At 35.9% G+C, this 20663-nt stretch overlaps 2 protein-coding genes and 1 long non-coding RNA gene across 4 annotated transcripts; 2 read left to right on the top strand and 1 right to left on the bottom strand.

Moving 5' to 3' along the window:
* The first annotated feature begins 1815 nt into the window (after positions 1–1815).
* On the top strand, positions 1816–5436 carry LOC145056821 (uncharacterized). Of its 2 annotated transcripts, none has more exons than XM_079004544.1 (9): positions 1816–3477; positions 3578–3723; positions 3807–3908; positions 4022–4072; positions 4161–4259; positions 4377–4409; positions 4538–4615; positions 4695–4794; positions 5135–5436. In XM_079004544.1, exons 4-9 carry the CDS (start codon positions 4046–4048, stop codon positions 5137–5139), a joined length of 342 nt encoding a protein of 113 aa, XP_078860670.1. In that variant the 5' UTR covers positions 1816–3477; positions 3578–3723; positions 3807–3908; positions 4022–4045; the 3' UTR covers positions 5140–5436. The 2 variants fall into 2 exon arrangements, with proteins under 2 accessions (XP_078860670.1, XP_078860671.1); XM_079004545.1 differs by having other exon boundaries at positions 4017–4072.
* Positions 5065–7883, bottom strand: LOC145056820 (putative serine/threonine-protein kinase PBL25). The gene is made up of 4 exons (XM_079004543.1): positions 6810–7883; positions 6582–6728; positions 6338–6438; positions 5065–5472 (listed from the first exon to the last, which is right to left on the bottom strand). The coding sequence occupies exons 1-4, from the start codon at positions 7707–7709 to the stop codon at positions 5115–5117; spliced, it is 1506 nt and encodes a 501-aa protein (XP_078860669.1). The 5' UTR covers positions 7710–7883; the 3' UTR covers positions 5065–5114.
* Positions 7884–8127: 244 nt separating this feature from the next.
* Positions 8128–17804, top strand: LOC145056819 (uncharacterized). Its single transcript, XR_013685929.1, has 4 exons — positions 8128–8964; positions 9281–9364; positions 16043–16070; positions 16166–17804. It is a non-coding gene; the product is annotated as an uncharacterized LOC145056819 (long non-coding RNA).
* The last annotated feature ends 2859 nt before the right edge of the window (positions 17805–20663 follow it).

Here is a 20663-nt window from a genome sequence, read left to right as displayed (position 1 = left end):
ATTTAAAATTATTGTAATTATTTATTTATTCATATGGTATGTAATAATTAAATAGATAGTTTTATTTTGTTAATTTTTGTAAGTAATAGAGTAGTTTTAGAAATAGTTTATTTTTATAAAAATGTAAAAAGAATGAAGATGGTAGCCATTTTAAAGATCAAAAGTTTATTAAGTTCATTTTATTAAAGTTTCTCAAACTTTATAAAATTATTTTTATAAACATGTTTTAAATCAAGCTTATCCATGACATTGTTATCTTTATTGTATATATGAAATCCACATATTCCAACTTCAAGAAAGGGATCTTTGAAGGCAAATAATGTAGTTTATTTAACATATGCGAATCTTATTTATATATAAATGATTCCTAATAATGTTTTCACTAAAGTGTAGAGAAAATAATTATCAAGGAACTACACACTTTGGTATATGACTTCCTTTCTAATGAATGTCTATGATTAAACACAAGATACAACCCAATAATACCTTCTAAAGCCTTCGTGATGATAAATGGTGAATTAAACTTTACTTGATATAGTTTACTTTCTAATCAGTAGAAATGTACTCCTTTTAACCTTTTTGAGATTATACTTCAATCACTATTAATTGTATCTAGAATACAAACACCAACAAATTACATAATTCTAGAATATTCTAAAAGGGCATTTAGATTATTCTATACAAACCTACAAAGAATAAGTTCATTTATTCCTCTGAAAGCTGAGTTAGCAAAAAGCAATCTTCTAATGACAAAGCAAGTGGGAGGCACGTGGAACTTGAAGTAGTTCAAGAACCATTGCCTGATGTAACAATTGTTGGCACTAGTTTCAACAAGGAATTGTTGAACATGAATAATAGCTATTCATAAACACAAATTGTTCACAGTAATGGTATAAATCATCTATGACTTGAGAAATGTGGAATTTCTCATCACTACAAGAAAAGTCCTTATTAGTGACTAATTTTTAGTGACAACCTAAAATTGGGTCACTGAAAGCATCTTTTAGTCACTAGAAATTAAGTGGTCACTGGATTTTGGTAATCCTACAAATTTAATGACAAATTACATGTGGTGGTCACTAACACAGTCACTAAACGCGAGAAAATTAAACTACTTTTGTTTCATATCATAACAACTATTTAGTGACTAAAAATAATTGTCACTATGTTAACTATATAGTGACTAAGAATAATGGTCAATATGTTAGAAGCTTAATGACAAAAAAATGGTTAGTGACCAAAAATAGTGGTCACTGACTACTCTTATTTAAAACTACACACTCTTATTTAAAACTACACGTCTACACTTTAAATGGGAAAAAACAATAGTGACCACCCAATAGTGGTCACTGATGAATTATAAGAAAAAACAATTAGTGATTATAAAGCAGTGGTCACTGACTATATATATATATATATATATATATATATATATATATATATATATATATTTCAATTAATAAAAACTAAAATATTTTTAATAATTTTTTTTATTTTTGAAAATAACTACAATTTTATTTTCTTTTTATACATAATTTCGCAAAGACTGGTTACATTATTGACTGGTCTTTATCAAAAATATTGCTATAATAATATTTGGAAAAAGTTGAAAAAATAAAAAGAAAAACACATTTGAGAAAGTGTGTTGTATTTATATTTTGACTAAATAAGGAGCCTGACTAATTTTGACCAAATTAATTATATAGATAATTTTTGTAAACATGATTAATTGGTTTAACAAGAGGATAAACAAGGTTGACTAATTTTGACTACCAATAAAGAGTACTATCCCTAAACCGACTCAACATCTCTTTTTCCCTAAATTGATACACAACAATCTCCGGTACAACATCGAACTCAAGGGCAACTCCGTACTTTTACACAAGATATCGTACCATCAAGCTTTCTCCGTCAGATCTCCTTCCAAGCATTCAGATACTCCGAGATAATCGCCCTCCATCGCTACAATGGCGTTACAAATTCATCATGTTTGCCGGACGATTCCGCCACCGCTGTCAACTGATCACTGTAATCATGGCCGACTAAACAGTTTACCATCGGCAGAGATGTTCACCGATCCGTTGCTTCAACCAAGTCGATCGATAGTAAAACCAGAAAAAACTTGAGGTCTTCGGTGAAGGTGAGATCGAGCTTGGAGATGTCTGGTCCAACGGTCGTTGTAGGTCAAGTTACCGAGGTTGATAAGGATACATTTTGGCCAATCGTTAATGCCGCCGGTGATAAGACCGTTTTTCTGGATATGTACACTCAATGGTAATGAATTAGCTCAATTATATTCTCTTGCATTTGCTATTATTTAATTCCGTGATTGCTTTTTTGAGGAGGTCAAATAGGGTATACTTCTCTTTTGTGATATCGAAACCCTAGACTTGGCTCTGTAGAGTGTTTGTTTATGGAATAAAGCATCAGAATCAACAATTTACAAGTATCATCACTAAAACACAAAACTCAAAGCTTACAGAAAAGCTTCACAACTCTGAATCAAGAATCCATGAATTGCAGTTACAAGTGGATGACATGGATTCTTTCAGTAACCAGATGGAGCTGCTTCACAGAAAGCTTGATGCATCAATTGGGGGCATTTCCATCATTCATTCAAGTGAAGCAATTGTTGGTGACAATATCTTTGCTCGTGTGGCTACTTCTGTTGATGCAGCCATTGAAGTAATCAAAGATTTGCAAGAAAAGCTTGAAGATTCTCTCAAAACCCGTAACTCACTTTCAGATTCTTTCAAGGAAATAAGTGAAAAAATCAAGGATTTAGAACAGACGAATGAGCTTGCTGCCTATGTAATACATGAAGTCTTTGATAACCTTCAGAAAATTGTGAATGGTTCTACAGAAGAAAGTGAAGATGATACAAGAAATGAACAGCTGGATCATCTAGAAATAAACAACTATGATGTGTTCATCGAACGATTAATAATGATTCTTCGTGAGCGTGCACAACTCGAAACAAAAAACAGAGAATACAATTTGGATTTGTTGAGAAGAATAAAAGATTTGGAAGAATCAAATAGAAAGCTTAATAATCCAGCCAAGGATTTGAAATTGATGGAGTTACAGACCAAAGTAAACCAGTTAACCTCTTCAATCATCCCATACGAAATAGAAAGCTCCATTTATATATATATATATATATATATATATATATATATATATATATAAAGTTAATGTCTTAATGAAGTTTTCATGTATGGAGGGCAGGGATTAAGGGATAAATGTGTTAAAAATATTCTTGTTTCCTAATGATTATGAATATGGAAGTAGGAAACAAATGTAAGCTTTCTTGAATCTTGACATTATTATTAGTCATTCATACAATATATAGACATAGTTTCTACTAAATTTTACAATCTTGCCTTAAGATTGAGGAAGATGGAAGGGTCTTCCCTGTGAGTGACAATTCATCTACAATAGTTGATTGCCTTTTAAATGAAGCAAGACAAAGAGGAGGTATAACTTTTTTGTTCTTATAACTATAATATGTCTATACTTTATGTTTATTTGTTGGTATTCATATGTTCACATTTTTAAATTTTGTTTGTTAAATTAGTTACACTGCAGACAGGAAAATATGTCACATCAGCTTCTATTTCTCAAAGTGGAAAATTCATACTCAAAATTGAGAAACGAACGATTGATTATGTGGATTTTTTTGAAGCTGATTACTGATTAATTGCTAGTGGCAGCAGTCAACAGGTTTTTTGTTACACTTTTTGACATATTTATTATATCAAAATATGATGATTAAATTTTTCTAAGACATGATTGTTTTGTTACAGGGTTATAATCTTGCTAATAAACTTGGACATTCTATAATTAAACCGATTCCAAGTATATTTACATTCAAGATTGATGATATCCAGTTGACAGAGTTATCTGGGGTATTGATTATAGTTTATTATGATTATATAAAAAGTAATATCGTTGTTTTTTTCTTTAAAGATGATGAGAATTTGAAACATTTTTTTTTCTGATTACATTCTTGAAAGTGAAGGCAAGTTTAAAGCTTGAATCTTTGATGAAGAATATTCCACAGCTTACCCAAGTAAGTTTTGCTCATGGATTTTATAAAAAACTTATAAATTTATAAATACACAAATAAATAAAAGTACATTGCTATTTCTTGAATTTAGGTTGGGCCAATGTTAGTTACACATTGGGGACTTAGTGGGCCCGTAATTCTTTGCTTATCTGCTTGGGGACCCGTGATCTTTTTGATTCTATTTATAAAGGCAAGAAACCAATTTCTTTATTATTTATTTATTTTAATTGTATAACTTTACTTACATATCAATTCGGGAACACTTATTGTTGACTTTTCTCCCGATCTTTCAAACGACGATATAAAGGCATTGCTATCTCAACACAAAAAACAAAATCCGGTATTTTTTTTCGTAAATCTTTAAAGTAAATTCAACAAATATATATATATATATATATATATATATATATATATATATATATATATTAAAATTTGGTTTCATATTTTATGTTGGTATACATTTTGCAGAAACAAAAAGTAGGTCGTTCATATCCTCAAGAATTTGGGACCATGAAACGATTTTGGAAATACTTGTTGAATCGTGAGGTTTGTAACTTTGTATGATTATTTTAATTCGAAAAATGCGAATTATATTATGAGAAATTCTTATAAATTTTGTGTGTAGGGTATTGATGAAGATATATTATGGGCTTCCATTTCAAATAACTCATTAATGTCAATTGCTACTCTATTAAAGCAATGCTCTTTTTTAGTGAAAAGGAAAGGTACCATAAAAGTCAAAATTGGTCAATTTTTGTTTTTATTTTTTTCAATTCAACAAGTTAATATTTTTGTCATAGTATTTGTTTTTGTAATCCTAAAAGGTTATTTTTAGCATCACCCTTAAATTAAAATTAAAATTGGTTGAGAGTAATAATGTTGTATTAAAAAAAATCCTTGAAAAGAATAAGCTCCCAAAGTAAATGGATGACATTTATGCTCCAAAAAGATTTATGTCGTAAGCTGTTACAACTATATTTTTGAAAAATATGAAATTTAAAGCTCAAAATAATACCTAAAAATCTATTCACAATAAATTTATTGGTTAAGTTGCATGTTTTACAGGATGAAATTCAATGCCTTCAAGTATGTACATAAAGAATGAGGAAGCAATACGAAACGGACGCACAAATTCGATCCTAACATTATGTTCCTTACAGTTGCTTCTAAATTGATATAGTTCCATCATTAGCCATCCATCATCTCTTACATGCGCAAGACATGAATTTCGATAGTCTCTCTCCTCATGTAATTTGTATTTGAAGGGTACATATGTCCCATTATCTATACCAAAATGTTTGAAGACAAGGTTCACGCTGTATGTAATATCGGGTAACAAAAATTGGGTGCTCACATTCACTTTGAAATTATTGTTTATTGTGCACAATAAGACATTCAAAAACCTGCAAACATTACAATCACATGTATTAAATTATAACATTTCATTCATTCATGCATTTCATTATTGAGAATAATGGAGGCTTTTGTCTTTGGTTAATTTAAATGTTAACACTTGTATAAAAATAACTTAAATTGTCGGATTAATTTCATAGAAACAATGTAAAATATATAATTCTGTTAATGGGTGGAGAGTAAATATATGCCTATATATGGATATGATAACAACTACTGTATATTACAAACAAGAATTACATTCTAAAATAGGTTACGAACACCAAGCTAATCAGTAGCTTAATAAAGACCCAATGAAAACTATATAGTAGAAATTAAATTAAATCAATAATTTAATTATAATTAATATGATTTAATATTATTTATGAAGATTGCACTTTTTAAAAAATAAACCATTTTTTTACATAAATCTTTTGGTTCACATCTTATTTTAAAGATATAGAAAAGACTGTAAGGATTTTTAAATTTAAAAAAACAAAAGCACCTATATATTAAGTATTGAGAAATATCTTAAAGTAAAGGGTGAGCACCCCATTAACTAGTCAACGTTGAAGAGATAAATCTATATGTATTCAGAATAAGAAATAGGAAAGGTGTGTGGCTTAGAAAACTCCGTCTTCCATAAAAGTTGAAGAGGACTAATATAAATTTATTTTAATAATTGATCAACTAAAAGAAAAAAAAAGCAGAAAAATAAAATGATGTTTTTATATATAATTACCGACAAAAAACTTAAATGTGAGAACATATATAGGAGATGAGAAAAAAAACGTACTTTTCTTAAATATTTTCTTTATATAATTTATTAAAACAAAAGAGAAAGGAAACCAGTAGATAATAAGCATATTCACTAACCTCGAATCTTTTGTGGAATAAGGTTGAAGTTGGTGTTCCGAGATACACGTTTTTGAACATATCATTTCGATAACTTCTCCACTGTTATTTATTGATATCCACTGCCCAACAAAACAATTCAATTTTAAAAAACTGTTGTGAATAAATAAAAAAGTAAATTCAACCTCCATTGTATTGGATTTTAATCGGTTGTTAATATTGTCGTTATTCAAAGTGGAATCATATGATAAAAGAAACGGATTACTGTTTTGCCATCGCCAACGAGGAATCCTTTCAAGAAAAGCGTGTACAGTTGACTTTGAGATTTGTAAGATAGAGGAGCTACTGCAAGATGAGCAATCCTGATCATTTCTTCAAAGTCCAATTTCTTTCCGAGATCTTCAAAAACCTCCTGTATAAATATTATATTTCAAGAACAATCTTGAACAATAAATCTAAACATGGAAGAAATCGAACTAGATAGAACACTTACTTGTTGTTTAAGTGCAAACTCAAGTTCTTTCACTATTTCAGCCATCATTGGTCGTTTCTCAGAAGCCTTCTCAAGACATTTATATGCGACCGAAGAAAAGGACTCCAAAGAACTCGATCCCATTTCTTCTTTTAGACCATGAAAGATAATCTCATCTAATCTCTTCTCTTCATAACATTTTTTCCACTTAGGCACTAAAATTGTTATCTTATCATTAGAGTACTCGTAGCATAACTTCCCACACATTACTTCAAACAACACCACTCCAAAAGAATAGACGTCAGATTCTTTTGATAAAAATCCCGTTTCCAAATACAACGGATCACAATACCCAGGCGTACCAACAGCATTGGAGAAAAGATATGTTTGTGGTTGGTTAGCAGGGCCAAGTTTTGACAAGCCAAAATCAGAAACTTTAGCTGTCCATTTTTCATCCAAAAGTATGTTTGAACTTTTGATGTCTCGATGAAGAACTCTTTGTTGTGTCTCCATGGGATCATGAAGAAAGTTTAGTGCACGTGCAGCGCCAATACATATCTTCAAACGTTGGCTCCATGTCACACTAATTTGGTTTAGATAGCGATCGAGGCTACCACGAGATGCATATTCGTATACAAGGATCCTCTCATCACCCTCAATGCAAAAGTGCATAAGAGGGACCAGATTTTCATGTCTGTATTTGGAAAGGGTAATGATCTCCTTCCAAAACTCTATATTCCCTTGACCTAGTCTACGGTCTAAGCGCTTAAAAGCAACCGTAGTTCGTCCCTTCGGGAGAGATAGTTCTCCATTGTACACGACTCCAAACCCACCCTTTCCAATTCGCTTGCTTTCACTGAAGTTGTCGGTGGCTTCTGTTATGTCCTTCAGCTGAATTTTGAGGTGATCAAACTCTTCCATGTAGGAGATTATAGGGCGATCAAAGGAATATTAGAAGAAGAAAATAAGACAGGTTGAAACAATTATAAGTGAAAAGGTAGAATGATGTATTAAAGAACAATCCTTATCTCTTTCACTCTTTGTCGGCTATACATTTGAGATTGTTAAAGTTTTCTGGGTCGATTTTTTTTCTAGGGTAAATTACACGGATCATCTTGTGTTTTGGTGTAATTTTCATGTTTGGTCCTTAACAATTTTTTTAATTCGGACTATCCTTATATTTAGATTTTGTCGCGGTGCTTACCATATTACCCTTATTAGTTTTCCTTTTAAATTATTTATCATTAATTTTTTTATTTTATCATTAAAAAGAAAATTAAAAAAAAAACGGCTAAACAACCCCATATCCCATCTGATCGATCCCATTCTAACCCTCATCCACACATTCTATACTCCCTCTCTCTTTCTCAAGAAACAATGAAGAACCCTAATTTGCACAACCTTCCACCGTCGCTGCATGACCGACGACCGGAAATAACCATCGCTTGCAACCTCTCGGATGTCGCCGTCGTCGTCGGTAATCAGTATGCCGCCTCCACCGTAACCATCTTCGTTGATGCCAAGTTTTTCCGATGAATAGGAACAAAAATGGAAGGTGTAAAAACCCTACCGCCTCTATCTCTTTGTTGCCGGTAACCCTCATGTACTTGAAGAACAAAAATCCATCATTCTCTCCTTTGTCAAGTTGGATATGTTGACGATGGAACAAGAAATCTGATGGATTTGTTTTATTCATCTGATGGATTCGTCGATGCAGTGATTCCTTCCCTGATTTGGATTTTAAGAGGTCTTAAGACAAAATTTGTTACAGGTTTGTTATGGCTTGCTTAGATTTAGAAATCGATGTTATCTGAGTTTTTTGTATCGGTTCTCAAACAACCTCAACCCCAGTTTCAATTCTGGTAGTGAGGTGTTGTGGGCGATGTTGAATGTTCTTTTGTTCCATTTGGAACAAAGAAAACACATCCAAAATCTGGAACAAGAACAAATCAAACACATCCAGAAAAGGTTTCTATATACATTTCTGAATCTGAAACACAGACTCAAGAAGGTCGTGGTTGTCGGACGTTGTTTTTCGATGACTGAAATAAGGAAGGGAGGGGATTTGATTCGCTCATAGACATGTGAATCTGTGTTTTTAACTTCAAACAGAGAAGAGGGAAGAGAGTGTGGTGTCTCGCCGGAAAATTGGCATTGGTGTAACGCCCCGATTATGGTATGTTATTTAATATTATTATTTAATCAAGTTTCAAGAGGAACTCGACGAGTCAGTAGCCCGACTCGTCGAGTAGAGACGGGATTTCGAGCATGTTTAAGTTGGCGACTCGGGGAGTCCATATCCTGGACTCGGCGAGTCCATCAGTCTGAATGAAACCCTAAATCCCCGGGTATGTATCCTATTTAAACGACCCTTTGGGGCATTCAGTAGCCCCCATCACCCACAGAAGAGCCTCATACGAAAACCCCAACCACCCTTATCATTTTGGTGTGTTTTTCTCACTTTGTGAAGTTGTGGTTCATTTGTGGAATAGAAGAAGAGAAGAGAAGAGAAGAGGAGGAATCAAGCGAGAAGCAGTTAGATCTGAGTTTGTGGTGGTATCACAATCTTCTTTGAGGTATCAAGCTCAAACCTTTGTCATTCCTCAATTAGATCTCTTGTTTGGCTTGTTTTTATCATTTTTGGCTTAGTAAGTAATATTGAAAGCATGTGTTTTCGAGTAGCCTTCAGATCTATCTATGTTTGAGCTCCAGAAGCTCAAATCTTCTACCTTTATGGAACCCTTTTTCGCATGAACACCCTAGATCTATCCTTCTAGTACATTTTGAGCCTTTAAACCCGTATTGATGCATATTTACACGTAAAGTTGGAAACTTTACAGGCTAATCAAGCTTTCGGAACCTAGATCTGTAAGTTGCATGCATCGGTTTTGAGCAGAATCATCGGAGTAGTGTTGCATGAAACCGACTCAGCGAGTTGTTCTTTAGACTCGGCGAGTCGGGTCGCGAGTCCTCGATTTCTTCCGCTTCATGTGTCATGCCGAGTGGAATCAGTGAGTGATAGGTGGACTCAGTGAGTCGGAGATCGGACTCATTCATGTAGGGACTCGGCGAGTCAATGCCCTGACTCGGCGAGTCGAAGGTAATCTTCATACCTCAAGAACAAACTCGACGAGTTGTTCATACAACTCGGTGAGTCAGAGCTAGAGTATTCATGTGTTGAAGGAGGACTCAACGAGTTGTTCATACAACTCGGCGAGTCGGATGCAGATTGACTGAGTGATAGAAGCGAAGAGGAACTCATCGAGTCTATGCCAAACTCGACGAGTAGTAGCGAGCAGAAGCAAGAAAGTGGGAGTAAGGACTCGACGAGTTAGTGACCCAACTCGACGAGTCAGGTCAACTGTATATTGACTTTGTCCAATAGGTTGACTTTGACCAGGGGTAAAATAGTCATTTTACCCACAATATAGTTATCAGTAATTGATTGGGTGTACTTATGGAAATTGTAGCCGGGGAGATACCGGAGTAGCATCAGACAGTTTCCCGAGCAGTTCATTCAGTAGCCAGATTACGAGGTGAGTTTCCGTCTAGTAGGAACGGGTCTACGGCCACAATGCCGACCCGTTAAGTTGGCAGCAGTTCCGGACTTCGGTTCGGTGCAGTAGTGAGTATATCTGATGCCTTCATGGCTCAGATAGGATTTATGTGTTAAGTGTTCCAGGTTACGGCCCGATGCAGTATGCAGTATATATGGTTATGCTAGTTGATATGTTTACGCTATGCTATGTTCAGTCAGTTCTGGACTGCGGTCCGATGCAGGGGGCAAGGCCCCAGACAGTTCCGGACTCCGGTCCGATGCAGTTTCCAGACTTCGGTCCGATGCAAGGGGCAAGGCCTCAGACAATTCCGGACTCCGGTCCGATGCTGTTAGTTCCGGACTTCGGTCCGATGCAGTTTCCAGACTTCGGTCCGATGCGGTCAGTTCCAGACTTCAGTCCGATGCAGTTTCCAGACTTTGGTCCGATGCAGTGGGCAAGGCCCAGTATGTGATTTATATGTATTGTATGGTATGTGGTAGTTTGGGGGAGCTCACTAAGCTTCGTGCTTACGGTTTCAGTTTTGGTTTCAGGTACTTCCGCAAGTAAAGGGAAGAGCTCGGGATGATGGCATCGCACACACCACAACTTCAGTTTTTGTCATGGGAGTTTGTTTTGATTCTTAGTCTGATTTGATACAGTTGTTTCACGATATTTTATTATGATTTGAGATATTTGACGTATGGTTTTATGATATGATGTTCAGTATATGATTTTATTATTATTAAAAAAAAAAATTTCGTCGGATTTTTGGATGTTACAAGTTGGTATCAGAGCCTTTGTTTGAGGGATTCGGATACACTCCGGTTGTGTCTGAACTCAAACTAAGGAAACGGTAAAAAGTTTTTCAAAAGAAGAACAATTTCGAAAAGAACTTTGAGAAAAGAAAAGAGTTTTAGGAAAAGCGAAAAGAATTGTTAGAAAGAAAAGAACTTTTAAAAGAAAAAAAGGGTGTGGTGCATGCAATCAGCCGAGCTCAAGTAAGTACTCCCAAATTACCCGTACAAGTTATGTTATCAGTTTCAGTTTCAGTTTTAGATGAGTTCAGTTTCAGTTTCAGTAGAACAGCATGCTAGTATAGGACTAAGGATCTAGGAGGATGCCTTATGTGTCTGCTTTATGTGTTTCAGCTTGATAAGAATTGCATCCTAGAATTGAGTAGACAGTAGTAGGATAGTCTGTGTAGGTTATGCCTGATAGTATGACCTTAGCATTGTATGCTAGTATAGTTTCTTGTTATGAGAATAGTTTTGCATGAGTATGTTTGCTTTATCCGAATGCTACTTGCTTTGTGCTTTGTGGGACTCTGAGTGATAGGAGTTAGCCATTAGGTGAATACGTCACGTCACATGTGGTCAGGGTTGAATAATTGGCATTCAAAGGAGGCCTTCAGCAGCTGAGGACTGGTTTGGGTGGAGTCTGAGGTTCCCTAGGGCAAGCCTAGGAAGGTAGTAGCAGAGATCAGTAGCAGGAGAGTGACTTGGTGGAGTTGAGGTAATTCTTGAGGAAAGTACGGATAAATGTGGAAGGTAGTATGGGCCCGTACTACTGAAAGCAGAGGATCCGTACTTGATTCAAGAGGGGCCAAGATGAAACCAGGGAATGGTGGAGTATGTGTGAGATCCCTCAGTAGCAGTGAGTATTCTGACAGTTATTGTGTTATGTTTTCAGCATGGTGACGTTGCGCGAGATACCAGTTAGCAGTTCAGGTGCCATGGAGGGATCTGGCTCAGGTTCTAGAGCCGGGCAGCTTGATGTTCAGATGAGGGATTTCATTTCCGCAGAGATTATGCGCAACATCATCGATCAGACTCCAGTGATTTTTGTGACAACCCGAAATTTATTCTGTCATTTTTAACCTCCTTCTGTTAATAAGCATCGCTTTATTTATTTGCCCGTTAACCTTTTGGAAGAGGCTAATTAATTTGGGACTTTTATAATGACTTGGTAAGGGTTGAAACAAATTAGAAACACCCACAGAATGCCCTTAAAAATGTTTAGTTTCAACCAAGGCAAAATACGACTACTAAATCGGGTGCGACCAAAAGCCCCGTTTAACGGCAGTATCGGGTAGATTTCCACTGAGCCCCAACTCAAACCCCTATATAAGGGGGAGTGGACTTCATTTCCACCCTTTTCACCCTCTCTCTATACTCTCTCTCTACAACTTAGTTTTCAAGCCAAAATCGTACGTTTCGACCCCCAAACAAGTGAGTAATCTATTCTAACTTGTTGCGTAGCTTAGTTAACATACAAATTCATGTTTAAGACATCAAATAGGGGCCAAGTAATGTGTTTACGGCCCAAGAACACTCTTGGATCGTGAACACCATTTAATGGGGTTTTTAAGCCCCAAAACCCCTCTAAACTACCCCTAAGGCTTAGATATGGCTAAATGGCTTATGGAATCGGACTTAGAACACCTCAAACTAACATTTTGGGGAGTAAACTTGAGTTTACTACCCAAGATCATGCTTAGGCCTTAAACTCCTCTTCATGGGGAGTAAACTCAAGTTTATGTGTTAGAAATGCCCCAAACACCTCCTATGGCCTTGGAAAAATGTCTAGAAGCAAATGCCATAGATGTAAATGCTTTAAACATTAAAGAAACCAAGGAATGGGAGTTTACGGCCGTAAATCCCCCTAGGAAAGATCCATGGGCCGTAAACTCCTAAAAGGCACCCAAATGACACCCTAAACTCCCCATTTGACTTGGAAAAATGCATAGGACTTTATCCTCTACCATTTAAGACCCTAAAAAACAAAAAGAATATACACATAGGAGCTTACGGCCGTAAACTCCTTGTTTAGGGCCATAAACTCCTCAAAAGGTCCATTTAAAGCGTTAAACCCCTTTGTATGCATTATATTTGGACCTAGCTTAATTCCTTGAGTGATATAAGACCTTTTGGCGTCCTAGAACACCCCCACCATGAGTTTACGGCCGTAAACTCATGGGGACATGGTCTTATGGCCGTGAACTCTATAAAGAGTTTACTCTTGAAGAGTAAACTCCCTATTTAAGCCATACACACCCTTAGATGTTACCCGTGACACTCCAAGCACTTAACTAAAGTGTTTTCCGCACTTTAGGATGCGTATACTTGTTTAATTAGTATTATGTGTGCTAATTGTATGTAAACATATGTTATCATATGTTAATAGGTCACTAAGTGTCTTTACTTGACACCGAGCATCCAACCGGCACCTTCGTTCGATCCACTTCGACAGGTGAGTTCATACCCCTGAATGAACCTTTTAAATGTTTTTACACTACTAGAAAAAAGGCCTTTTACGACGCTCATTGCGCGTCGTAAAACGCTCAGACGACGCGCAAATGCGTGTCAAGGAAGGCCCTGTCATAAAGAGAGACGACGCGCTTTTGCGCGTCCTCTATAGACGACGCGCATTTATGACGCGCATTTCCGACGCACATTTACGACGCGCGGTTACGACACGCAATGCGTATCAAGGAAGGCCCTGTCATAAAGGAAGACGACACGCATTTGCGTGTCGTAACCTTACGACGTGCGTGTTTATGACACGCAATGCGTATCAAGGAAGCCCCTGTCAAGAAAGGCCATGTCATAAATGAAGATGACACGCATGTTTGCGTATCATAATTTTAAATGTTAAAAAAAAAAATTTATAGATTTACTAATTTTCAAATTAAATTTGCATTTAATGCCTCACAATATAAAATAAAATATCATATACAAAATATATAATCCATTTCATAAAATTTAATGTCTTACAATTCTATTTCTTACAATATATAAATTTACATGTAAAAACATCTCTATAGTCTACATGTTTCATGCTTGATTTCCATCTTTTATCGTTTTTAAAAACAAAGGTTCTAACAAGAAACCTTCTTTTAGTAATGCAAGTGATGCTCTTGATAAGTTGATATTCTTAAGTGTAACGGATCCCTCATTACTTGGAGATGCTGGTGAGCTTGAAATCCAAATTAAACCTGATCCAGAAAAAGGGACAATCACAATATCATAAGATTACTTACTTTTCTTCATTCTTGAATCTTTCCTCATAAAATACAACTCTACAAGAGATTTATAAACCTTTTTTTACCCTTATATTAAAAGTGCAGTAGTAGGCATCAAATGAAATGTACGGTAAATGAGGGAGAGAATCTTTCTGAAAGTTGTATGAAGTACATGAATAAGTAGTAGACATACCTTCAACTGTCAAAATTCTAACATACTGAGCAGATATTTGTTCATTCATTCGAGGACGCCCCTTATCCTTCTCATCATATTTCGGTTTGACCTAAAAAACCATTTCAATACAAATCTCCCAATCAACAAACAACCACATGCACTCATGATATAGATAAATAAACAGAAAAGTCTATGTTGTGGTTAGTTTTGATAAATTTGTCAATTGATTTGGACTTTTAGTTGATTCAAAGGATTAAGTCAAAAATCAGATAATACATACAACTTTCAGACAATGCTTCACTTGCTTCCGCAATATGATTCTTAATTCCATATTCTGTTACTTGTGCCTCTATTACTAAATGATAGACCTTTGTATAGCCAAACTTATGTGAGGGAAAGTTAATTCCATCATGTATGAATTTCTGGTCCTACCTTCTTTGACATCCTTTGTGATTGTACAGATTTCTTGTATTGTTTGACCCACCAATTGAAACAAACAAAGGCTAATCCTATCAGGAGAAATATATATATATATATATATATATATATATATATATATATATATATATATATATATATATATATATATATATATATATATATAGCTGGATGGAATTCATGTACTCGTGATTTGAAGGACTAACAGCTTGGCTCTAATATTAGGCACACAGGGGCATTTTTGTTTGCAAAAAGTATCATAAGTTTTTAGGAACAAGAAATCACTCTCATTCAGAGGAGCAAATTCATCAACCCACTAAACTCATCACAGGGGATCTTTTCATTTCCTTCCCTTATTCCAAATAATAATAATAATAATAATAATAATAATAATAATAATAATAATAATAATAATAATAATAAAGTATAAACTACCATCAACCTGATTCTCGATCCCATCAGCTGAACTTGATGCACATTTTTCTCCATATAAACTTGCCCCAAGAGTAACACCTGCATATCAATCACACAAACATTCCAGTACAATCATTAAGAGAACCAAAACCCCAAAGGAAGCATGAGAGTTTTATAGTTTCTAAAATTATTTTGTATCACATACCTATTATCGAGCAAGTTTGATCTCAGCCTCTAATGGTGCAATAACGGCTTTAATTGGTGTCATGTCATCATCTTTTTTAGCAGCATGGACTCTTCGCAGAATGGCTTCTTTTGCAAACTGTGTTGCCATTGATGCTTTCTTTTCATCATTGATTTTCTTGATTTCAAGATTCTACAATAACAAAAAGTGTATCTTGTTATATGTAACAATATGATGAAAACAATGTAAAATGGGTTGAGTATTGAGGTGTTTTAGTAAATACTTTGCTTTCCAGACGAGATTCTATCAACTTCAGCTTCTCATCTAATTTAAACATCATCAGAGTTGTTTCTGTAAGAATAATTTCATGCAACAAATGTGATAGTCATACTAATTTAAACATCATCAGATTTGTTTCTATAAGCATGTGTAACTATTAACTCGAGAGTAACAACACAATATACTACTTGTCTTCATTTTCAGATAAGGTGCAATGGCGTTGCTGTTCAAGGTAATATCCAATATTTTTCCTATTTTTAAAATTACTAAATTACCAATATCAATTATCAGTGTGCATTCTATTCATTACCTATGTTAATGTTACAGGATCCAACAAAGATTTCAGCGTATCGTGACAAAAGGTTTCCAGGAACACAATAAGAATATGAACACGCACTCCAAAATTCAACAACCGTATACATTGGCAACATGTCTTTCTACACTACTGAAGAAAAAAATGGGATAAACCTTGTTTAAGAGATTTATCAATTTCTGAATCTAAGAGAAAAATTAATATTAGATCTGGAGGCTGATGAAGTTAAAGCAAAGAAGAACAAGGAAAGTTTTTTTTGGAGATTGTAATATGGCCTTATGATGTCTTCCAAACAGAACCGAGGCAGTTAGCCCAAAAGGGTAACACAGGCTCATGTAACCCACAACTTCATCCAACTCATGCAAGTGGTGCACTTGGATTCATGGGATCTATTAATTGACCTACTTAAAGCTCATTGCATACCTCCCAGAGACTCGTTTATTATCTCTAAATATGATAGACAAACTAAACTTCAAGTCAAGAAACCTGCACAAAAAAGTGAACTTATTTTTATCACAGATTAACACATAAAACCCAATAAACAAAAAGAGAATCAGACCATATAAATTAGATATGAAATAGAACAGATAATGCTCATTAGAGAAAAGAAAGCAAAAGAGAACATTTCAATGAATCTAAAACCTATTTCCACTAACAATTAATCTTAAAAAATGAGAAGCTGGAGAGAGAACTAGCACATACCAAAGAGAATTTTCAACTGGGGAAGGAGAAAAAGAAAAAACAGAAAAAAAAAACAGAAACCCTAACCAACCTTGGTCGTTGAGATGATGGTGGAGCTTTTCCCTTGACACAAAACCCTCCATGGTATCAAGCTCAATCTCTGTAGCCCTACGATCTGCCATGTCCAAATCTCTCTCGTCCTCCAGAGAATCGTCCAACCCAACCGACCTTCATAGCCATTTCTATTGATTTCCAACTTGATATCATAAATTATGTTTCGACATGAGAGTGTGGGGAGGTTTCAAGAAGAACAGAGCAGAAGCAACAACGCAAAAGATAACATTAGGTATCGAGGGCTAATTGAGTTTGATTAAAAAGGTTATAAAACTCGTAATAAAGGAAGACAAACCTCTGGAACAAATAAAGAAGTAGAATGTTGATGGTGATTGACCATGGAGTTTCGAGACCTTGACTTTAATGGAGCTACTGTTCTACTTGATATGGAAATCACTCTAAACTGTACCCCTTTGATCAATTTCATGGCCTGGTGACCAAAAAACCTTCGATTTCACTAAGAACCGGAACCCTAGTTCCAATAATAGTAGATTTTTGGTATTTGATTGAGAGAGAGAGAGAGAGAGAAGAACGATTGAAAGAAGGTAGAGGAGAGCATGGCGGGGTTTTTAATTTTTTCAGAATTTCATTTCCCCCTTTCCCCCACTATTAAAGGATGGAACGCGCGTTCCATTAAAAAATATAAAGCGACATCCTTAGACGACGCGCATTTTATTATAGGTGCCCTCCGTGTTTTTTTTAGACACTAATTTAAGGGCGCGCAATAATGCGTGTCTTCTATCCTTAAATTTTTTGAAGAGATGACATTTTTCTAATGTCACTCTCCTTTGCGTAACATAGATCAATTAGCGTCGTATTTTACGCGTCGTAAAAGGCCTTTTTTCTAGTAGTGTTACATGTTTTAATGGGGGGGGGGGGGGGGGGGAATACAAGTTAAACATGCCAGTTATCATATCAATCACACGTGATTGATAACCCGCATGCACAATGATTTATTACACTGTCAACTGTTTTACCAGGTATGAAACTATAAATGGTTTTCTAAAATGTTTTCACTTGTTAAAACGTCTTACTTATATTGTTTTATCAAAGTTTCATTTAAAACTTGTTTACGAAAGGTTTCCAAAGGATTTCTAAAGGTTTTCAAACTCATTGTTACAAAGAATATCAAGTCACGATTTTGTTACGTATAAAGGTTTATCCAAAGTTCTCATCAAAGTTTTCTTCCATGTTTTTATACTCCTACTTGGTTAAGATACTACAGCTTCGCTTTTGCTTAGTTAACGCCTCCACTTCGTGGTATGCTTGTACTTGTTAACGCTTATACTTCACGATACGCTTATACTTGTTAACGCGTATACTTCACGATACGCTCCTACTTCACGATACGCTCCTACTTCACGTTACGCTTATACTTGACGATACGCTTCTACTTCACGATACGCTCCTACTTGTTAAAACTTATACTTTGTGAAACACTTCTACTTCGTTAGACACTTAAACTTCGTTAAATGCTTCTACTTACTTAAATGCATGTATGTGCTTGTATAGATATATATAAATAATGTTTAAAGGACATAGGAAGGCTTGTTCACCCTATTTCCTTTTCTTCGTTGAGATGTGGTCTGGTGGGATCGGATGTCCATCCGAAGGTCGTCTGATCATTAGTTATATATTATGTATACAAGCATAGACATATAGGTTTACATTAGTCAGTTCAGTTGTGAGTCTCTATCATCAGTTCAGTATTTTTACATCGGATCTCACTATACTAGATACATCCTCAGTACACGGGCTTCTCCGTTGTCAAGTTGGTAACCAGCGTCTCTTGTAGGGAGAGCGGACATTGTGTGTATAGATCTATATGGGATTGACACCCCCGGACCATGACTGCTAGCTACAGTCTACGGCCTACCAAGCCAAGGGGTGACAAATGTCATACTTACACAACCGCTTGTAGGGCGTCTAGTTCTCTAGTGTCTATCAGTATGGTTACGAGTATCTCGGGGTTACCTTATAATTCATGTTCTTAAGGTAACGAGTTTTATCACTGTATTCACTGTATTCACTGTGTTCACTGTTTTTAGACCTTGCTAGACATATCATTCATTTGATACTGTCTGGGGTCTGTATTTCACTGTTTTAGACCTTGCTAGACATATCATTCATTTGATACTGTCTGGGGTCTGTATTTCACTGTTTTAGACCTTGCTAGACATATCATTCATTCGTTACTGTCTGGGGTCTGTGTTCACTATTTTTGGACCTTACTAGACGTATCTTTCATTTGATACCGTCTGGGGTCTGTGTCTCCTTTTGTTAGACTAAGCCAGGCGTGTCGTTCAGTCGATACTCTCCTGGAGTCTATGACTCCTCTGCGTTAGTCAGCAGTCCTCACTGCTGAGGCATATGCTATTTTCCTTGATATTCTCCTACTTTCTTTAAAATCAAATCCCGTATTTTGATAATGATAGTGCTTAAGGGAAAACTACTTTTTACAACCTAACTCTGTCCGGTCATGTTAGAAGACTACTTTTATTTAAGAAAATATAGGATTTTCTGGAAAGGACTCTAATACACTGTTGATACTAAACTACTACTTTTATAAAGTTATTTGGATAAAATGACACTAAATACTTATGAACTCACTAGCATTTGTAAAAAATGCTGATACTCACTTTTCAAATAACTTGTATTCTCAGGTCAGCATTAGACAGGTACATTCCAGGAGCTTCTGTTGAAGACGGTTTTGTGCCAAGCTGCATCTATACTAGTTTCTGTATTACTTTGATGATTCTATACAATGTAAACTATGTAAAGCTATTACTATTAATGCAATGGTTGATGTACTTTGATTACTATACTGCATATGTTGTGATACTTGACATGACGTCATCCACCCCAGAACGTTTCCGCCGTTCCGGTTTTGGGGTGTGATAATTTTCGGTTCGGTTAGAGAGGCCATCATGGAGCTTTTGGATAGTCGACTTAAGGCCTTTAGGGCCGGGATAGTTTCAGGACAAAATGGGGCTCGTCTAGAGCCTGATGCTTATGGAGTTCAGGGATCCATCAGGGAGGGAGTTCCCATTGTTAGCTCTCACCAACAGGGAACAGGTGTGAGTGGGGCACCCTGTCTCCAGGAGAGACCCTTGCATGATTGGGTAGTTGACGAGATTTCGCAAGTCATTCGCGAGGAGTTACCCAACATCATTGGGCAGGTCACTGGTCGGTTGACCGTTAAGTTCCAGGGACAGCCAGCTACTGTCCATACGGTTGATGGAGTAGTCGGGGTCACTCGAGAGCAGGAGATTGGTTTGGATGTGCAGCTCGGGAAAAGGAAGCATGCTCGTATCGCATGACGTTTGGGAAGAAGTGTGGAATCCTATCTAGCTGAGTTGGGAGCTGGAGGTCAGGAGGACCAAGAGGTGTGTGGTAAGTGTGGAGGGACTCATGGGTTTGCTTGTCACAAGTTCAGGTGTTTCAAGTGCGGGGAAAGCGGGCATGTGTATTGGGATTGTAAGCAGGATCATAGATGTTTTCATTGTCACCAGCTGGGTCATTTCAAGTCTCGCTGTCCCGTCTTGGGGGTGGAGAGAGTTCAGGGTCAGGTGCCCATCGTCCCGCATAAAGTCAAGATCGAGTCGCACTAGATCGCAGGCATGTAGTTTGAATTCCTCCCTTTTCGTAGTGACTCTATTATTATGATACTGCATCGTTGTTAGTAAGAATGTATCTGTGAATATTATATTGACTGCT

The sequence above is a fragment of the Lactuca serriola genome, chromosome 6 (assembly GCF_051521515.1).
Source record: "Lactuca serriola cultivar US96UC23 chromosome 6, Lser_US96UC23_V15, whole genome shotgun sequence".
NCBI classification, from domain to species: domain Eukaryota; kingdom Viridiplantae; phylum Streptophyta; class Magnoliopsida; order Asterales; family Asteraceae; genus Lactuca; species Lactuca serriola.
The sequence above is the reverse complement of the archived record's forward strand: the minus strand, read 5'-3'. Positions and strand labels throughout refer to the sequence as shown.